Source organism: Pan troglodytes, chromosome 20 (genome assembly GCF_028858775.2).
Source record: "Pan troglodytes isolate AG18354 chromosome 20, NHGRI_mPanTro3-v2.0_pri, whole genome shotgun sequence".
Lineage (NCBI taxonomy): Eukaryota > Metazoa > Chordata > Mammalia > Primates > Hominidae > Pan > Pan troglodytes.
This window is the reverse complement of record NC_072418.2, coordinates 40,727,514-40,749,439: the sequence shown is the minus strand read 5'-3', so window position 1 is coordinate 40,749,439 and position 21,926 is coordinate 40,727,514. Positions and strand designations below refer to the sequence as shown.

Genomic DNA, 21,926 nt, shown 5'->3' with positions numbered 1-21,926 from the left:
ATTTCCCTCCTTGAATCTACTGTTATGTGCCACATGATAAATTTGTACAGAACTATTGAGCGTAGAAATTAGCTGATGGTTGGTTAAATTCTCCCTCAAGCCAGTCTTTTTCACTGTTACTTCATTAGCCAGGTATGGTGGTATGTGCCTGCAGTCCCAGCTACTGGGGAGGCTGAGATGGGAGGATCCACTTGAGCCCAGGAGGTCAAGTCCAGCCTGGACAACTATCAAGACCCCATCTCTAAAAATAAATAAATAACATTTTAAAAAAGATTGAAAGGTAAAGTTCCAGTTTCTTGTTTAGGGATCATCCCTGCTTTTGTCACTTGGAGTTACAGTCATAGTCCCAGGGCCACTGCATCAGGTAGGAAAAAAGAAAGTTGAGGTTATTTGGGGAAGATTTGTGTAACTGTGCCAGCATTCTGCCATGCACCCTCTCCTCCTAATCGCCCAGGACAGTAGAGGAATCTATCTAGTGGAGACTGTCTTTGGCTTTCCCCATCTTGAGAGTAAGCACACCCTCATGAAGGAATGCAAGCCAGCCCATACTTTACTTTCCCTTACTTTAGCCAACAACTCTATAGCTCTCCTATTCTAATTGTCTACCAAACCACTACTTTGAGGATGATATGCAACATGGTATATCCAATTGATGTGAGAACTCTTTGGACATTGTTGGACACTGCGGGGTGTAAAGTGTTTCTTTTGGTCTGAATAAATATAACACAGCAATGCCAATTGGCACGTTTCTATTCAAGATGTTTTATAGTATTTTGAGCCTTTACATCTACCACAGGGGAAGTGTGTCTATCCACTGCCAGGATCCTTTTGTAGGCTCCCAGGGCTACCAGTGGCCATCAGATAGAGTCTACATGCTATGCTACCTCTCTGCGTGGGCCTTCCCTGCTGGAAATCAGACCTAATTTGTTCTTCAGGTTCTGATGTTATCATTATCATCAATGTAGTATATTGTTACACTTAGGACTGGTCTCAAGTCCACGCTTTCCTAATCAAATTGTAATAGTAAGCTAGTGAATTCAAATAACCTGTGAGAATACAGTAGATATAAATTGGGATCGTCCCCTCATGAAGGCAAACTATGGTTGTCTCTTTCCCAAGATTGGGATAATGAAAAAAGCATTTGCAAGATTAGTCAGAGTACTGGTGTCCTTTAATTCGGTGGTACTACTTCATTCAAGCCTCGACAATCTACTGTTAGTCTCCCCCTTTGGCACAGACCTATCAGGGTTATTGTATAGAGAGTTGGTTGGTACCAGCACTCTAGCTTCTAACATGTTATTAATGAAGTGGTAATCTCTTGTATCTACCAGGTATTCTATACAGCTTCAAATTAACAACCTACATAGGCTGGGTGTGGTGGCTCATGCCTGTAATCCCAGCACTTTGAGAGGCCAAGGCGGGTGGATCACCTGAGCTCAGGAGTTCAAGACCAGCCTGGCCAACATGGTGAAACCCTGTCTCTACTAAAAATACAAAAATTAGCCAGGCGTGGTGGCACACGTCTGTAATCCCAGCTACTTGGGAGGCTGAGGCACAAGAACTGCTTGAACCCGGGAGATGGAGGTTGCAGTGAGCTGAGATTGCGCCACTGCACTCCAGCCTGGGTGACAAAGCAAGACTCCGTCTCAAAAAAAAAAAAAAATTAACAACCTATGTGGGCTTCAGCAGTTCTATAGGTTCCTGTTTGGCCTGTCTAATAACATTGATTGAAGGACAAACTTACATGCCTTTAGTTTTAAAATACTAGGTAGGAGAAGTGTTCCTCAGTCAGACATAATACCCTTCCCCATTATGTATTCAGGCAAGGAGATGTAACCACTTCACATAAGGTCCATTCAGACCTTCTAGTTTTCATTTAAACTTTCACCTTAATAACGATCAACCACTGCATCCCCATATCCTCCCAGTCTAACTGTAGTCCCTATTAGGGTATCACCAACAGATTTTGGAATCACACTGCACTGGGCTCCATGTCAAGGAGTCCTAGAAATGTTTCTTTTCCATCCCTGGTCTTAACTCACACACATGGATATAGCCTTGGTCCTAGCTTGGTTCGTCATCCTGATTAATTTGTCAGGCTGTTGCCTTAGTGATTCAAGACCAGGTTTCTCAGTGTCATCTTTGCATTTCAGCCTTTTAAGTTCCTTCAAATTAGGAGAAATAAAACATGGTCCTGGGATTACAGGCAAGAGCCATTGCGCCTGGCCCAGTTTCAATTTACATTGTTTTACACTGTTGGCTTCTCAACATGTTCTGATGAATAGAAATTTCCCACAGTGGCAGGATGTTGTATCCACCTCACAGCACAGGACTGCTCAACAATATGTGTGTATTCATTTCCTTATTGCCCCCTCCATAAGTTTCCAGTTTCAACCTACTGCTTACTATAGAATGCCTTCTAGGAAAATCCCTTTTTATATCCTTATCATTCACCTAAAATATATTTTCTTTATTATTACATATGTTAAATGGACTTTTCCTTTAAAGGATTGATGACATTCAGGGATGTGGCTATAGATTTCTCTAAGGGAGAGTGGGAATGCCTGGGCCCTGCTCAGAGAGACTTGTACAGAGATGTCATGTTGGAGAACTACAGCAACTTTGTGTCACTGGGTAAGATCACCTGTTCCCTGTAATTCAGAAAATATTCTCTCCACTGGGAATTCTGGGGCTGCATTAAATATCTAAATTTCTGTTCCATGTTCCAAAAAACTGGTTTGAGTTTTGTTTTCTTGGAATAGATTGCTACTCTCAGGCACCTTCATATTTCTTGTTCTTCACTGACCTTCACTCTTTCCCTGGGCTCCTTATGTAACTGAGTTTTTTCTTGATTTTTAAGGAGCTAGATGATGGTCGAGGGACATTTATGTAATAACCTGTAGGATTTAAGACGTGATGGTTCATCTAAAATTTAGGAAAACACATACCCTGTTATGTTTATGTTTGAGAGCTACATTCTAGGAATTTGACATTTCACAGGAAGACACATTGATTCTGTCTTGAGGCTTCTTGCTTTTTCTTACCCAAATAAGTAGAGATAGAGCCCACGTAGATTTAAATTTAACTAAGACCTTTCTGCCTCATTTGTCTCTTTGTTCCTTGTGTTCCTTAGGTCAGCTTAATGTGAATGTATTCTGACGTCTTCATCATTCTTTTATCCAAAAGCTTCTCTGGGGCCCATTTTTAAATTTTATTTTATTATTATTATTATTATTGTTATTATTATTTTGAGTCAAGGTCTCACTCTGTTACCCAGGCTACAGTACAGTGGTATGATTGTGGCTCACTGCAGCCTCAAACTCCTGGGCTCAAGTGATCCCCTCACCTCTGCCTCCCAAGTAGCTGGGACTACAAGTGTGCCACCGTGCCCAGCTAATTTTTTAAATTTGTGTAGAGATACGGTCTTGCTATGTTGGCTAGGCTTATCTTAAACTCCTGGCCTCAAGTGATCCTCCTGCCTTGGCCTCCTAAAGTGCTGGGATTACAGGCGAGAGCCAATATGCCCAGCCAAACTTTTTTTTTTTTTTTTTTGAGACGGAGTCTCGCTCTGTTGCCCAGGCTGGAGTGCAGTGGTGCAATCTCGGCTCACTGCAATCTCCGCCTCCCGAGTTCAAGCGATTCTCCTGCCTCAGCCTCCCAGGTAGCTGGGACTACAGGCATGTGCCACCACGCCCAGCTAATTTTTTGTATTTTTAGTAGAGACGAGGTTTCACTGTATTAGCCAGGATGGTCTCGATCTCCTGACCTCATGATCAGCCTGCCTCGCCCTCCTAAAGTGTTGGGATTACAGGCATGAGCCACCATGCCTGGCCAAAACTTTTTATTTTGAAATGATTTCGAGAGCTAGAACTAACCAGTATGCCAAATGTCCATCTACTCTTCAGTCAGTTTTCCCTAATGCTAACAATTTACATAAGCATAGTACAAACATCTAAACCAAAAAGTAAAATTGATATAATATTAAGTTATCTATATCCTTTTTTCAAATGTCATTAATTATCCTGGTACTGATCCAGGATCCCACTTGTACTGATCCAGAATCCCACATTGCATTTAGTTATCTTGTATCTGTAGCCCTCTTCAATCTTGGAAATGTTCTTTCTCTTTTATGACCCTAATTAACACTTTTAAACTGTGCTGGCCTGTTATTACATAGATTATTCCTGGATTTAGATTTGTCCTTTTTTTTTTTTTTTTTTTTGAGACGGAGTCTTGCTCTGTCACCAAGGCTGGAGTGCAGTGGCGCGATCTCAGCTCACTGCAAGCTCCGCCTCCCGGGTTCATGCCATTCTCCAGCCTCAGCCTCCCAAGCAGCTGGGACCACAGGCCCCCGCCACCACGCCCGGCTAATTTTTTTGTATTTTTAGTAGAGGTGGGGTTTCACCGTGTTAGCCAGGATGGTCTCGATCTCCTGACCTCGTGATCCACCTGCCTCAGCCTCCCAAAGTGCTGGGATTACAGGCATGAGCCACCGCGCCCGGCCTTGACCCATATTTTTATGATTAAAGTTATGTATTTTCGGGAAGAATACTGCAGAAGTGATGCCTTTTTCAGTGCATTGTATCAGGACATAAATAATGGCCAATCAAAAACAATATCTTGTTTTGATGCTTGAAATGGTATCCTCTAGGGTTCCGCATAGTAAAGCCACTATTTTTACCTTTGCAATCAGTAAGTAACTTGTAAAGAAATTTGAGGCTCTAGAAATACCCTCTTGCTCATGACATTTTTATCACTTTAGTTTCATCAGTGATTCTTGCAGAGAACAGTTATGGTTATTATGTTTTTGAGACAGGGTCTTGCTCTGTGACTCAGGCTGGAGTGCAGTGGCATGATCTTGGCTCATTATAGCCTTGACCTCCTGGATTCAAGCAGTCTTCCCGCCTCAGACTCCCAAGTAGCTGGGACCACTGGCGTGTGCCACTACACTTGGCTTTGACAGTAGTTATTTCCTCTGGTGTTTGCCAAATTATGATTTTCTGTTTCCATCAGTCTTCAGAGGAACCTGAATTAGTTTTAGGTTAAACCAATTCTAAATAAGAACATTTTTTGGCTTATTTGTTTTTAATATCCTATTTCCTTGAGCAGGACTTGCCATTTCTAAGCCATCAGTGATTTCCCTATTGGAACAAGGGAAAGAACCCTGGATGGCTGGGAAAACAGGGTGGTATCCAGGTGGGTAAGGGTGTTGGGGTACTCCCAGCAGAAGTGCATTTTAGGGAAGCCCAAACTGGCCAGAGTGGTGATGTCTTTTGTTTGAGATATTGTGTGGAAACCTTCCCTCAGAGGCCCAAGGTCTTGGGAGAAAAAGTTTGACAAATGGGAAGTATTTCAAATATTTACAAATAACTTTTTTTTATAGCAGATGTATTGAGGCATAATTGACATATAATGAACCAGCTGTTATAAAGTACATGGTTTGACAAATTTTGATGTGTGAAATGGTATACTTTATATGTGTACATGTTTGCTCATGAAACCATCACCATAATTAAGATAAAAAACCTATTAATCACTCCCATTGCTTCTGATCTAAGGAAAAAAGACTTCTTTATTATGATGATGATGAGACAGAGTCTCACCCTCTTGTGCAGGCTGGAGTGCAGTGGTATGATCTTGGCTCACTGCAACCTCCACCTCCTGGGTTTAAGTGATTCTCCTGCCTCAGCCTCCTGAGTAGCTGGGACTACAGGCATGTGCCACCATGCCCAGCTAATTTTTGTATTTTTAGTCGAGATGGGGTTTCACCATGTTGGTCAGGCTGGTCTCGAATTCCTGACCTCGAGTGATCCGCCCACCTCAGCCTCCTAAAGTGCTGGGATTATAAACATGAGCCACCGCGCCCAGTCAATATTTTTTTTACTGACTACGATATTTCTTGTAGATTTTTGAATGATGTCCTTTACTTGAGAAAGTAAGTTCCTTCTGTTTTTAGTTTGGCAAGAATTTTTATGATGATTCTGTGTTGAATTTTGTTAAGAGTATTTTGTTTTTATTCAAGTGATCATGTCATTTGACTTTTAAAATATGTTAATATGTTGAATTACATTAATTGATATTCAAATGCTAAGCTGACTTGTTCATGAGGTAAATGCCATTGAATGTTGTGTTATGGATTTAATATATATATTATTGGATTCTATTTGCTATTATTTTAAAAGGATTTTTGCATGATCATTCATGAGGAAAATTTGTAGTTTTTGAATGGTTTTTTGGTTTCAGTTGCAGGGTAGTGGTGGGCTTCTGTAATTAGCTGTGAGTCATTTCTGTACTCCAAAAGATTTTGTGTAGCATTGGTGTTATTTCTTCTTTGACTATTTGATAGGATTTGCCATTAAAGTCATTGGGCCATGTTTGTCCTTGGGGCAATGTTTTTACTATAAATTCAGCTTCAGTGATAAATAGACAGCTATTTCCTTCCTTCCTTCCTTCCTTCCTTCCTTCCTTCCTTCCTCCCTCCCTCCCTCCCTCCCTTCCCTCCTTCCCTCCCTTCCTCCCTCCCTCCATCCCTCCCTCCTCTCCATCCCTCCCTCACTCCCAGGGTCTTGCTCTGTCACTCAGGCTGGAGTGCAGTGGCATGATTACATCTCACTGCAGCCTCAACTTTCTGGGCTCAGACTCCCATGTAGCTGGGACTACAGGCATACACCACCATGCAGGGCTAATTTTTCTATTTTTTGTAGAGATGGGGTTTTGCCATGTTGGCTAGCCTGGTGTCAAAGTCCTGGGCTCAAGCAATCCATCTGTCTTGGCCTCCCAAAGTGCTGGGATGACAGATGTGAGCCACTGCACCTGGCTTGTTTTACTTATTTCTTCTTGACTGATCCTTGGTAGTTTGTGTCTTTCAAAGAATGTGTCAATTTTCTCTAACTTCTTATACTTCTGGATATTAAATGGTTCATATTTTCTTATGTAATTATGTTTAATTTTTACTTTTATTATTTATGTAGGGTTTATAATTAGAAACCCCTTTTTGTTCCTGGTATTTGTGTTTTTCTTCTTGTTTTTTATTGGTAGTTTGGCTCCAAGGTTTATCAAGCTTGCTGATCTATTCCATAAACCAGTTTTTGACTATTAATTATCTCTGTTATGGTCACTTTTCTCATTCATTGATTTCTGCTCTTATCCTTGTTATTTCTTTACTTCTACTAATTGTAGATTTACTTTGCCTTTTTTTTTTTTTTTTTTTTGAGATGGAGTTTTTGCTCTTGTTGCCCAGGCTGGAGTGCAATGGCACGATCTTGGCTCACTGCAACCTCCACCTCCTGGGTTTAAGCGATTCTCCTGCCTCTGCCTCCTGAGTAGCTGGGATTACAGGCACCCACCACCACGCCCGGCTAATTTTTGTATTTTTAGTAGAGACGGGGTTTTATCATGTTGGTCAGGCTGGTCTCAAATTCATGACCTCATGATCCACCTGCCTCGGCCTCCCAAAGTGCTGGGATTACAGACATGAGCCACCTCGCCTGGCCTGCTTTGCTCTTCTTTATCTACTGTCTTGCAGTAAAACCTTAGGTTGTTTATTTTATACGTTTTTCTTTTCTAATATAAGCATTTAAAGCTATAGGTTTCACTATAAATGTTACCTTAGCTATATAACATACATTTTGGTGTGCTGTACTTTTATATTGTTCATTTCTAAGTATTTTCTAATTTCCATGTGTATTCTTTAGTTTTCAAGTATTGGGGGACAGGTTCCAGATATTTTAATAATTTCAAACTGAGTTCCATTGTGATCAAAGAAAATATTCTGTGTGACATTGATCCTTTTTAGTGTGTTGAGACTTGTTTAATGTCCCAGCATATGGTCTATTTTGAATGTATAGGTATTTGAAGAGAATGTACATTCTGCAGTTTTTGATATTGTGTTTTGTGTATATCAACTAGTTGAAGGTGGTGGACAGTGTTACTTATATGCTCTATTACTTTACTAATTTTCTGGGGTAGGGGGATGTTCCAGTCGTTCTATCAGTTATTGAGAGATGGTTGCAAAATCTCCAACTATGATTGTAGAATTATCTATTTCCTGCTTTACTTTTGTCAATTTTTGCTTCATATATTTTCAGGCTGTTATTCTGCACCTACACATTTCTGATGCCAAGTCTTCCTGATGAGTTATTATAACTCTTTTATCATTATGAGAAAATTATCTTTGATAATATAGAGTAACTTGAAGTCTGTTTCATCTGATACTAATATAGCCATTCCAACATTTTTTTCCTGCAAATTAAATGCCAAGATTTAAAAGTTATCTAAGGCATTTCTTGCTTAAGGGCATTATTATCTGTTTGACTGCTTCTATGCAGTTTTATTTCTCATAAAAGAGGAAAACATGATGTTTATTTTCTTTAAGATATGCTGTCTAGATATGAGACCAAGGAGTTAACTCTTAAGAATGGCACTTTTGAAAAGGAATCATTAAAATGGAAAATAATAGAAAGTGTCAGAAGTTCTTGCCTTGAGGAATCTTTTTTGGGAAATGATTGGAAATGCAAAGGACTCTTTGAGAGACAACAGGAAACTACAGAGGAATATTTTAGGCATGTAACTGTGCCATTTGAAAAAATATCCGAATTCATCCAGCCTACATATTTTCTTCTAAATCAAATAATTCATACTGGAAAGAAACTCTATGAACAAAAAAAAAAATGAGAAAATGTTACTCAACAGGGAAGAATTCATATCAGTGACAAGCTTGACGAAATGTGTGGGAACACCTCTGTATTTTGCACAAATCATATGAAACATCAGACAAATTTTAATGCAAAGAAATGCAATGTATTTAAAGAATGTGGCAGAGACTGCTTGTAACTTTCAACTAACTCAATATCAAATAAGTCATGCTAATCAGAAACCCTATGAATGTCAGATATGTGGAAAGCCCTTTAGAAAGCGTGCCCACCTTACCCAACATAATCGAATTCACACTGGTGGGAAACCATATGAATGCAAAGAATGTGGGAAAGTGTTTATCTGTTGTTCAACATTGATTCAACATAAGAGAACTCACACTAGTGAGAAACCCTATGAATGTCTGGAATGTAGAAAGACGTTTAGGCGGAGTGCACATCTTATTCGACATCAAAGAATTCATACTGGTGAGAAACCTTATAAATGTAAGCAATGTTGGAAGGCCTTTGCTTCTGTTTCTGATTTAATAGACATCGGAAAATTCACACTGATGAGAGACTTTACGAATGTACAGAATGTGGGAAGGCATTTAACAATCGCTCAACTCTTATTCAGCATCAGAGAATTCACACTGGTGAGAAGTCCTTTGAATGTAAGGAATGTGGCAAAGCATTCAATAATTGCTCAACACTTATTCAACACCAGAGAACTCATACTAATGAGAAATCTTATGAATGTCAGGAATGTAAAAAGGCTTTTAGGCAAAGTGCACATCTTACTCAACATCAAAGAATTCATACTGGTGAGAAACCATATGAGTGTAAGGAATGTGGGAAGGCTTTCACTTGTGTTTCTGATTTTAATAGACATCAGAGAATTCACACTGGTGAAAAACCCTATGAATGTAAAGAATGTGGTAGAGCTTTTAACAATTGTTCAGCTCTTATTCAACACCAGAGAATTCACACTGGTGAGAAGGCTTATGAATGTAAGCAGTGTGGGAAGGTTTTTGTCTCCTGTCCAACACTTGTTCAACATCAGAGAACACATACTAATGAAAAACCTTATGAATGTCAGGAATGCAAGAAGGCCTTCAAGCATAATGCACATCTAATGAGATATCAGAGAATTCACAGTGGGGAGAAACCCTATGAATGTAATGAATGTGGGAATGCCTTCATTTGTTTTTTTGATTTTAATAGACATCGGAGAATTCACAAAGGAGAGAAACCCTATCAGTGTAAAGAATGTGGGAAGGTTTTCAATAATTATCCAACTCTTACTCAACATCAAAGAATTCATACCAGTGTGAAACCCTATGAATGTAAGGAATGTGGAAAGACCTTTACTTGGCTTTCAAACTTGAATAAACATCAGACAATTCACACTGGTGACAAACCCTATGAATGTAAAGATTGTAAAAAAGCTTTTCTTTGTTATTCAACATTTATTCAACACTATAGAACTCATACTAATGAGAAACCCTATGAATGTCAGGAATGCAGCAAGGCCTTTAAGCAGAGAGCCCATCTTAGTCAACATCAAAATATTCATACTGGTGAGAAACCCTATGAGTTTAAGGAATGTGGGAAGGCCTTTGCTTGTTTCCTACCTTAATAGAAATCAGAGAATTCACACTGGTGAGAAACCATATCAGTGCAAAGAATGTAGAAAATCCTTTATTGATTGTTCAACTCTTAACACCAGAGAATTCACACTGGTGAGAAACCCTTTGAATGTCAGGAATGTAGGAAGGCCTTTAGGCAGAGGGCGCATCTTACTCAACATCAAAGAATTCCTACTGGTGAGAAACCCTATGAATGTAATGAATGTGAGAAGGCCTCTTCTTGTCTTTCATAGGTGAAAAAGCACCAGAGAATACATACATGAAGGGATAAATCTTATGTATTTGAATAGCGTCTTTTTATTTAACAATCCTTATCTAACATCACCAAATTCACATTGCAGAGAAACTTCAGAAATATAAGAAATGTGGGAAACACTTTTACCTGTCCCTCAGCTATACTTTTTCATAACAGAATTTGTACAGGTGAGAAGCCTAATGAAAGCCCGATATGTGTAAAGATCTACTCTCACAATATACTCAACATTATATAATGTATAGTGTGATTAATATAGGAAATCCTTGATTTTGAAATTATTAATTATGGAATAGCAAACAATTTGTAAGTGAAGAAAATCCAGTGACTGTAAATTTTTTTGCCTCATAATTCACAATTTATTAAGCATCAGAATTTATATGGAAAAAATAGAATATCAATTATTAATAAAAACATTACCACTAAAATTATATTTGACTTATAGAGAATAATCATGTTGACTTTGTGAATGTAGAAAAGCTTTTATCTATTACACGAATCTTTTTCAGCATCATTATACTTTCACCAGTTTCCACGTCTGTTTTATTACCAAGTAATTTAAACTGTATACTTCAGATTACAAATTTCTTACATTGTGATAAGGTTATTGTGAAGATTAAATGAGTTTATCCAAAGACTTTGGGAATAGTTATTGGCAAATAGAAACTATTCAGTAAATATTGGCTGTCATGATTATCACCTTCATTACTACTCTTGGAATATTTATATAAGAACATTTAATTATGCAGATTTTACTAATATAATGAAATCCACCATCACAATTTCTCTGACTGCAAATCTATGATAATTTATTCTGGAATGAAAATTATTAAAATATAGTGAGTATGAGGAAACATTCATTTAAATTTATTTTAGTTGAATCAGAAAATTCACTCTGGAAACACTGAATGGATATAGTAAGTAAATTTTTTTAGAGTAAAGTTGATATGAGAAGTGATATATCTGAAGCAAGTTTCAAAAAGCAGTGTACGTTTTCTGACAGTAACTCAAGACAGGCTGGGTGTGGTAGCTCATGCCTCTAATCTTAGCACTTTGGGAGGCCGAGGCAGGTGGATCACTTTAGGTCAGGAGTTCGAGACCAGCCTGGCCAGGCTGGGCCTGGTGGCTCACGCCTGTAATCTCAGTACTTTGGGAGGCTGAGGTGGGCGGATCACGAGGTCAGGAGATCAAGACCATCCTGGCTAACACAGTGAAACCCCATCTCTACTAAAAATACAGAAAATTAGCCAAGCGTGGTGGCGGGTGCCTGTAGTCCCAGCTACTCGGGAGGCTGAGGCAGGAGAATGGTGTGAACCCGAGAGGCGGAGTTTGCAGTGAGCTGAGATTGTGCCACTGCACTCCAGCCTGGGTAACAGAGCAAGACTCTGTCTAAAAAAAAAAAAAAAAAACAATGAGACCAGCCTGGCCAACACGGCAAAACCCCATCTCTACTAAAAATACAAAAATTAGGTGGGTATGGTGGTGTGCACTTGTAGTCCCAGCTACTCGGGAGGCTGAGGCAGGAGAATTGCTTCAGCCTGGGAGATGGAGGTAGCAGTGAGCCGAGATCTCACCACTCCACTCCAGCCTGGGCAACAGAGTGAGATTTTATCTCAAAAAAACAAACAAGACAAGTAGATACAAAAGGTAAATTTTAAAAATTTGCAGTTTATAAACACCACCATATATAGTTCTTGGATTAAGTGAAAAATGTAATCTGAAATAACAAGCTGTTTAGATATGAAAGATAGTGAGAGTTTTGCATAATAAAACCTGAGGTATATGGCTCATCTGAATAAACATTCAAGCAGAAAAGTAACAAACCCAAAATTGACACTGGAAACGTATTCACAAATCAATCTGTTTATTCAGTGAATTTGAATGAATTACTTAAAAAGAAAATTAATGAGCTAAACAGAAAGTGGACTTTATCTAAAAGTGGTTTGAAATAACCAGTAATATAGACTAAATTTGCCAGTTATGATTGAGATGAGGAAGAGAAATAACATAAATGCATCAGTGCAAATGGGAACATGGAAATTTTACAGGCATTTTTAATATTATGAATTATTTTGTTTAGTATTTCAATTAAATTTAAAATATCTATGGTAAACTTCATTTTACAGGAATATGTAAATGTTTCTAGTTGGTTCACTGAGGTATAGAAAATTTGAATGAAGCCAAACTTGAAGCTATAGAAAGTTTGAATGAAGCCAAAATGTGAAAACTTTACTCCACAAGGAAGAATCCATGCCAGTGATAAGCTTAATGAAATGTGTGGGAGCACCTTTATATTTTGCACAAATCATATGGAACATCAGAGAAATTTCACTGGAAAGAAATGCAGAGAATATAAGGAATGTGGCAGAGACTTTGGTCATAACTTTCAGTTAACTCAGTATCAAATAAGTCATACTAATCAGAAACCCTATGAATGTTAGATATGGGGAAAGACCTTCAGAAAGGTCTTTCAAAAAAATTATCCCTTCAAAAACATTGAAAAATTAATCAAAGATAATTACCTTTAAAAGCTATTACTTAGGCCAGGCATGGTAGCTCACACCTGTAATTCCAGTGCTTTGGGAAGCCATGGCTGGTGTATTGTTTGAGGGCAGGAGCTTGATAACCAGCCTGGGCAAGATAGTGAGACCTCAACTCTATTAAAAAAATTTTTTTGGCAGGACATGGTGGAGCAGTTCCTCAGTCTTTTTGTCATTTATGACATTGACATTTTTGGAAAATACTGGCCATTTGTTTTATAAAACATCCTTCAATTTGAGCTTTTCTAACGTTTCCTAATTATTAGATTCAGATTATGTATGCTTTGGCACCCATATACTGTACTATACTATACCATACTGTACTATATACACAGTGCTTTTCCATTTTATTTTATTTTATTTTTGAGAGGGAGTTTTGCTCTGTCACCCAGGCTGGAGTGCAGTGGTGTGATCTCGGCTCACTGCAACCTCTGCCTCCCAGTTCAAGCAATTCTCCTGACTCAGCCTCCCGAGTAGCTGGGACTACAGGTGCACGCCACCACGCCCGGCTAGTTTTTGTATTTTTAGTAGAGATGGGGTTTCGCCATAGTGGCCAGGCTGGTCTCAAACTCCTAACCTCAGGTAATCTGCCTGCCTTGGCCTCCCAAAGTGCTGGAATTACAGGCATGAGCCACCGTGCCCCAGCCTTTCCCTTTTTATTAACAGTGCATCACATTAGTGATGCTAACCTGTATCTCTTGATTAAAGTATTGTTGACCAGGTTTGTCCATTCTAAAATTATCATATTCCCCTTTTTAATTACTAAGTGTTTTGTGGGAAGATACTTTGAAACTGTAAATGATCAAAACCGCTAATTTTTGTATTTTTAGTAGAGATAGGGTTTCACGATGTTGGCCAGGCTGGTCTCAAACTCCTGATCTCATGATCCGCCTGCCTCGGCCTCCCAAAGTGCTGGGATTACAGGTGTGAGCCACTGCACCCAGCCCAGATTAGTATTTTCTAATTAAAAAAAAGTTTCAACTATAACAGTCCACTCACTTTTGGAATTACTGACAAGGTTTATGTCTATCAATGCTTTTATGTAATTTTCATTTAAGTTGCCTATTCTATATTCATTTTTCTTTCCTTACTTGTCTCCTAATTTTCATTGATTACTGGTAATTTTTATAGCCAGCTTCATAAAAAGACACAAAAGACATAAAAGTGTATCATAGAATTTTGGGATGCCACCATTGTCCATTTTTGGAAAAGTAATTTAATCTTATAGAAATAATTGATAAACATTTAATGGTGATTACCTGTTCCTTCCAAATTTGCTTGGTAAACACTATGTCATACTTAAAAAAAATTTTTTTTGAGATGGACTCTCGCTCTGTCACCCACGCTGGAGTGCAGTGGCGTGATCTTGGCTCACTGCAACCTCCTTCCCCGGGGTTCAAGCAATTTTCCTGCCTCAGCCTCCCCAGTAGCTGGGACTACAGGCGCCCGCCACCATGCCTGGCTAATTTTTGTATTTTTAGTAGAGACGGATTTCCCTATATTGGCCAGGCTGGTCTCAAACTCCTGACTTTGTGATCTGCCCACCTCAGCCTCCCAAAGTGTTGGGATTACAGGTACATGTATATGCCACCATGCCTTTTTTTTTTTTTTTTTTTTTAAGAGACAGAGTCTTGCTGTGTCACCCAGGCTGGAGTGCAGTAGCACAATCTCAGCTCACTGCAACCTCCACCTCCTGGGCTCAAGCAATCCTCCTGCCTCAGCCTTCCGAGTAGCCGAGACCACAGGTGCATGTCACCATGCCCAGCTGTTGTTTTTGTATTTTTAGTAGAGACAAGGTCTTGCTATGTTGTCCAGGCTCATCTCCAACTTCTGGCCTCAGGCGATCTACCCACCTCAGCCTCCCAAAGTCGTGGGATTACAGGCATGAGCCACAGCACCAGCCATGCCTGGCTAATTAAAAAATATTTTTTTGTAGTGAAGGGTCTTGCTATATTGCCCAGGCTGGTCTCAAACTCCTGGCCTCAAGTTATTGTCCTGCTTCAGCTTCCCAAAGCACTGGAATTACAGGCATGGGCCCTGTTCCCTGACAGTATTGGTTAATTGTAACAAATGTATCATATTAAGGTAAGTGTTACTACTAGGGGAAACCTGGTGTGAGTGTATGAAATTGTCATATCTTTGTGTCTTATATAAATCTAAAACCATTGTAAAAAATAGTTCATTTAGCAAAAAAATTAATGACTTTTTTTCTTTTTTGGCTTTTGTAACCAAAAAGTCCAAAGATAAATGGAGCTTCAGGTATGGCATGATCAAGATGTTCACTATGTCATCAGGTTTCAACACTGAACACTCAGCTCTCCCTTTGCCAGTGTTTTGGCTTTGGCTTGAGGCTAATTTCCTCATGACTGCATCAGTTCCAGGCCTCCTATCTGGACATATCCCCTCCAGTACAAGAGGGAGAGCACCTTTGCCTGGCATTCCAAAATAATCCTCTGAGATTCACCTTGACTGGGTCAAGTTAATTGATACGCCCAATTGTAAACCAAGAGCTTCGGCTTGCAGGGAGCCCTCCCTACACAGAGGCACACACTGTCCCACATCTTTTGAGCTCCAGATGTCAAAGCTCTGAGTGTGGCTCGGACCTGCTTCCCTTCTCTCTCATCATCTTGGGTCCAGTTAACCCCATCACCAACAACCTGGGAAAGGGGAAAAAACGGGACCTCATGGCCAAAGGCTGTTCGCCGCTTATGGCACCCCTGCAACTGGACCGGAGACTCTTGCCAGGGCTGGCATGTACAAGTACAAGCCACACTTACACTCCATTCATGACTCAATAATGACTTCACTTCAATCTCATAGTGAAATCCCCAACTGCTTCCACACCACCAAGTCCCCAGCACAGGCAACACCTCTCCTAGGGAAGTCCCAGCCAACAAGCTCTGCCATTCTTCTACCTGCAATTCTGCCCTGAAAATGTCTGGGCCTCAGTTCCGTGAAACAGGCCGGGCAATTTCTGCCCTACTGTGTAGCCACTTGAGAAATCAAGTCAAAGAATTTACTCACATACTGACATCCTGCAGGGTAAAGCTGTACCTTTTTTTTTTTTTTTTGAGATGGAGGCTTACTCTGTCACCCAGGCTGGAGTGCAGTGACATGATCTTGGCTCACTGCAACCTCTGCCACCCGGGTTCAAATGATTCTCCTGCCTCAGCCTCCTAAGTAGCTGGAATTACAGGCGCCTGCCACTATGCCTGGCTAATTTGTGTATTTTTAGTAGAGATGGGGTTTCACCATAATGGCCAGGCTGGTCTCAAACTCCTAACCTCAGGTGACCCACCTGCCTTGGCCTCCCAAAGTGCTGGGATTACAGCCGTGAGCCACTGTGCCCGGCCAAGGCTGTACCTTTTATGGGTTGTCAGCAGCTCAATGTCTTGCTATTAAAACAAGAGGTTTAGTAGACATATCCAAACATGAGAAGAGTGGGGCACAGGATTCTACTCCAGACAGCAACACCAGCTATGCGGGCTCCTTCCCCACAGGGGTCACAGCAGTCCTGGGACGGATCACTGTAGAAGAAACCAGCACTCACACACCAGGACTCTGTTTATGAGCTCACTCAGAGATCTACCTGCCCCACTCTCCTACTCCAAGAGAAGGCTTATCATTGGTCCTGCTTCTTGTACCTTGCGTGGAAATTCTGTCTTCAAAGGCAACCCTGTAGTAATTGAAGCAAAGCAGATGTCTGATGCATCAGAGTGACCCCGGACCAGGCCGCATCCCATTGATTGGCAATGCCCAGCTGACCATGGGGCTTCTGGGATGGAAAATTCATGGAACAGGACAGTACATCAGATTCCTGTCAAGACCCCTCTCCATATACTTAGTAATAATAATAATAATAATTTTATAGTTGGTGAAAAGGTAACACATGTTCATAGTTCTTTTCAAAAGCAAATCAAACTGTTAAAAAGCATGTCCCATTAAAGGTAAGTTTCTCTCCTGTTCTGACAAGTCCTTCAGTTCTACACCAGTCCCAGAAATCCACTTAATCATTTTCTTGCATCTCATTCCAGATATCCCATCCGCACACAAGCACATGTATGCATCTAAGTGTACTTCCTATTTTTTGCACATTTCTAGTTTTTACTTAAACAATTGTTATTCAATTCCCATATTAAACTTTCTTAGAGACTATTTTATTTTTATTTTTCTATTTCTGAGACAGGGTCTCACTCTATTACCCAGGCTAGAGTGCAGTGGCATGACCACAGCTCACTGCAGCCTCAGTTTCCTAGGCTCAAGCCATTCTCCCACTTCAGCCTCCTGAGTAGCTGGGACTACAGGTGCATGCCACCATGCCTAGCTAATTTTTAAATTTTTTTGTAGAGATGGGATCTCATTATGTTACCCAGGCTGGTCTCCAACTCCTGAGCTCAAGCAATCCCCCTGCCTAGGCCTCCCAAAGTGCTAGGATTACAGGCATGAGCCACCACTCCCAGCATCTTAGAGACTTTTTTTTTTTTTTTTTTTTTTTTGAGAGAGAGAGAGGGTCTCACTCTATCACCCAGGCTGGAGTGCAGTGGCATGATCTCAGCTCACTGCAACCTCCGCCTCCCAGGTTCAAGCAATTCTCCTGCCTCGGCCTCCTGAGTAGCTGGGATTACAGGCGTGTACCACCACATCTGGCTAATTTTTGTGTTTTTAGTAGAGATGGGGTTTCGCCATGTTGGCCAGGCTGGTCTCGAACTCCTGACCTCAAGTGATCTGCCTGTCTCAGCCTTCCAAAGTGCTGGAATTACAGGTGTGGCGCCCAGCCTCTTAGAGACAATTTTATATCTACATGTATAGACCTAAAGAGTAACCAGATTATGTAACATTCAAAGCAGTATGCTTTTGAGAGTGAAAGTGGGTGATATCATTTACTCCAGGACAAGGACATAAACCAGGACTGTCCTCAACAAATACAAACATACAGTTATCCTAGATAATTATAATCCAATGCACAAAGGTATCCAATTTTTATAACCAGTGACCCATTGATAATTGTAGGATGCTTTCAGACTTCTGCTATTGCAGTGAGTATCCTTGAATGTACAGTGTGTGTGTCTTTGCACACTGTTCCCAATGCCCGACATATATTAAGTAACTTAACCTCACAACAGCCCCGTGATTTACCCAAGCAATAGGCACTAATATTATCTCCACATGACAGGTAAGGCCTCTGAATAGTTCCAAATAGGAAGAGTGGTTGTTTGTGGAAATGTTTCTGGTTGTTATAGTGTTTAGGGCGAGTCAGGGGGAAGAGGGAAGACGTGATGGTCCTGCAAGCCTAGGATGACCTGATGTCCTGCTTTGCCTGGGACAGTCTGGCCCATGCCTGCTGTCCACATGTTAATGACAGCATCTCCTTTGACTTTTTTTTTTTTTTTTAGACAGAGTTTCCCTCTGACAACCCAGGCTGGAGTGCAATGGCACAATCTCGGCTCACTGCAACCTCCACCTCCTGGGCTCAAGTGATTCTTGTGCCTCAGCTTCCCGAGCAGCTGGGATTATAGGCGTGTGCCACCAAGCCCAGCTAATTTTTGTATTTTTAGTAGAGATGGGGTTTCACCATGTTGGCCAGGATGGCCTCAGGATCACGTGAGGTCAAGAGTTTGAGACCAGCCTGGCCAACATGGCGAAACCCTGTGTCTACTAAAAATACAAAAATTAGCTGGGCATGGTAGCGTGCGGCTTTAGTCCCAGCTACTTGGGGAAGCTGAGACAGGAGAATCGCTTGAACCCAGGAGGCGGAGGTTGCAGTTAGCCGAGATTGCACTGCTGCACTCCAGCCTGGGTGACAGATCAAAACTCCATCTGAAAAATAAAATGGAAAAGCACTGTGTATATAGTACAGTATGGTATAGTGTAGTACAGTATATGGGTGCCAAAGCATACATAGTCTGAATCTAATAATTAGGAAACATTAGAAAAACTCAAATTGAAGGATATTTTACAAAACAAATGGCCAGTATTTTCCAAAAATATCAATGTCATAAATGACAAAAAAGACTGAGGAACTGCTCTAGATGAAAGACTAAATATACTTATCAGCCAAATTCAATCAGTGATAATACAATGAATTCTAGACAAATAAAAAAGTGCTATTCAAGAATACTGCAGGTACAACTGGTAAAATATATTAATAAAGGGCATTCATTAGATTTTTGTAATATTAAATTTCCTGATTTTAATAATTAATGGTAAAGTAACTAAATGTCTTTGAGCTTAGGAGAGACTCACTTCAGTAATTAGATGTAAAGGGTATGATTGGAATTTACTCTCATGTGGTCCACTAAAAAATATAAATATGGACAGAGTATGATAAGGCACATGTGGAAAAGCATGAACAACTGGTGAATCTGGGGGAAGGCTATAGGAGAATGAAAATTCAAAATTATTTCAAAATAAAAAATGTCACATTGAGTTTTAGGAGTGTAAATTTTTTCCTATGTAAATATTAGCCAAAAACATATTAAGAGACCTTCATATTTTATGAAGTTATGGTACAAGAATTAGTTTCATTATTTTCATTCATTCAACTGTAAACACATTTATACATTCTCTTGTGTATCTGTAATTTTTCAGAATTAATTTAAAAAAATAATAATTGGGCTAAAAAAGGAGTGAAAATACTGAAACAGCTAGAGAACATCTCTCAGCAAGTTGGAAGTTAAGACCAAGGGTTTTTTTCAGAATACAACCTGATGAATTTGAAAGGAATAGAAAACTGTAAATAAAAAGGTAGAAAATACACCCTGAGAAGTCATCAGAAGAAACTGATAAAGATAAAAGTGGAAATTAATGAAACAGAAAACAAAAGCAGTAACTAAAAGAAATAAGCTGGTGTAAAAAAAAAAGTCCGGTACAAGCAAAATCTTACTTAAAAGAGTAATGAAAGGCTTCTCCATAAACAGAGTAAGTAGATGCATTGATTTCCCATTTCTCCTCTGCAAAAAAAAAATATTAAAATGAATATATTAAGTAAAGGAATATAAAAAGTATTAACATGTAAGAACCAAAGAAAATGAGGAGGGAGACTGCAAAAACAAAACAACAACAACAACAAAAACGCACACACAAAAACAGGAGAACTGTCCAAGAATTCTGGTATGAAAGGGCTTAGGAGTCAGATTTCTATTAATGAGGCAATTCAATGCATAAACCCCTGGAAGCTCAGGCACCAAAGAGCATGACCCTGGAGAGATGTGGATCTGGAAACAGGAGATTGGTTGAAAGTTTGAACACAAACTGGCTGTTCACCTTTTTTACTTTTCCTCTCTTATGTGATCAAATACACTAAATTGGGGTAGGGGGTGATCTGTGGCTAAAATGACCCAGAGAGGATGTATACCTGCATAAAGAAAGACAGAACTGAGGCACAGGCAAACTAAATGAAAAACTACACTCAAAACTGTGGGCCTCTGAGAGGTCTTTGAGGTCTCAGACATCACTAACTCACTGTCCTCAAAGGAGGAACTAAAGAACAGCTCACATCTCCCAGTGAAAAGGCTGGCTCTGAAGTCAGGTTGAGAAGATTCACTCCATGACTAGAGGCAAGGATTACCACACATTTCAGGGAAGTATCCAGTATAAAAAGAGAACAATTCAAACTTTTTTGTAAAGGGGGAATTTGATTTGGATATAAAAGACAAAAATAGATTAAAAAAAAAAAGCACCAGAAAACTTTAAACTAATTGCCCTCTGAGAGATTAGAGGTTTTATTGCATCCATAATAAAAACGAAAGGCTATGAAGAAATAAAAATTACAGAATATAAAGGAGCTCTTGGAAATTAGAAATGATTATCAAATTAAAAATAAATACAATTGTACTGTAAAGTCAACAAAATTTCCCAAAGTAAGAGAAAAAGAGAAAAAATAGGAGACAAAACATACAGCTCATGAAAAGTCCTTCCATGAAATACAAATTCCAGGACAAGAGAACAAAAATTCAGAAGGATAGAGGACTGTCAAAAAAGAAAAAGAGGAAGAAAAATGTTCAGACCTATAAAGTGCTGACCTATAACTAGCAGAAAAAAATGTTTAAACATACATGCCAAGTGCATAAATTATGAAATGTAAGTGCATTGTGGATTACAGGTGGCAATAGGTATCTGGGCGTTGGTGGGAGTGGGACATGAAATTAAAAAGGAACAGAAAACAATTGGTATTAGACTTGACAACATTAGCTACTAGAACACTGTGAAGTGATGCCTCCAAATTCTGAATCTAGGCAAAGTGTGAAGGCAGAATAAAGACATTTTCAGGCCCAGCGCGGTAGCTCACGCCTGTAATCCCAGCACTTTGGGAGGCCTAAGTGGGCAAATCACCCGAGGTCAGGAGTTCGAAATCAGCCTGGCCAACATGGTGAAACCCCATCTCTACTTAAACTATAAAAAAAAAAAAAAAAAAAAAAAAGGCCAGGCGTGGTGGTGCACGTCTTTAATCCCAGCTACTCGGGAGGCTGAGGCAGAAGAATCGCTTGAACTGGGGAGGCAGAGGTTGTAGTGAGCTAAGATTGCACCACTGCACTCCAGCCTGGACAACAGAGTGAGACTCCGTCTCAAAAAAAAAAATTTCAAACATGAAAGAACTAAAAAACATCTTTAATACATGCATCTTAAGGAACTTATTGGAAAAGAACTTTAGCAAAAATTAGCTGAATTCTAGGAAACAAGAATCAAACTTAGGAAAACAATGACGGTAAATTTTAGGACAACTGTACAGTCCAATTGCAGCCACAGAATGGAAGAGAGATTCTACTCCGATGTTTGAACCACTGAAAAAATAATCGATGAACATTTAGCATATCTGTTGGAACATTTCTAAAAAATAGCAACAAGTACAAAGAAA

General features: G+C 39.7%; 1 protein-coding gene across 7 annotated transcripts in view; it reads left to right on the top strand.

Moving 5' to 3' along the window:
- LOC107969584 (zinc finger protein 781) overlaps positions 1-17,038 on the top strand; it is a 30,517-nt gene extending 13,479 nt beyond the window's left edge. For 2 of the 7 annotated variants that reach the window (XM_063801626.1, XM_063801627.1), the window contains one exon: positions 8,375-10,963. In XM_063801626.1, coding sequence (XP_063657696.1) covers positions 9,766-10,269 — 504 coding nt within the window. In that variant the 5' untranslated portion in view covers positions 8,375-9,765 and the 3' untranslated portion in view covers positions 10,270-10,963. Of the gene's footprint in view, positions 1-128; positions 266-2,508; positions 2,635-8,374; positions 10,964-15,308 lie in introns of those variants that run through there. The other 5 variants (XM_063801625.1, XM_063801624.1, XM_063801628.1 and 2 more) reach the window with 4 other exon arrangements.
- The last annotated feature ends 4,888 nt before the right edge of the window (positions 17,039-21,926 follow it).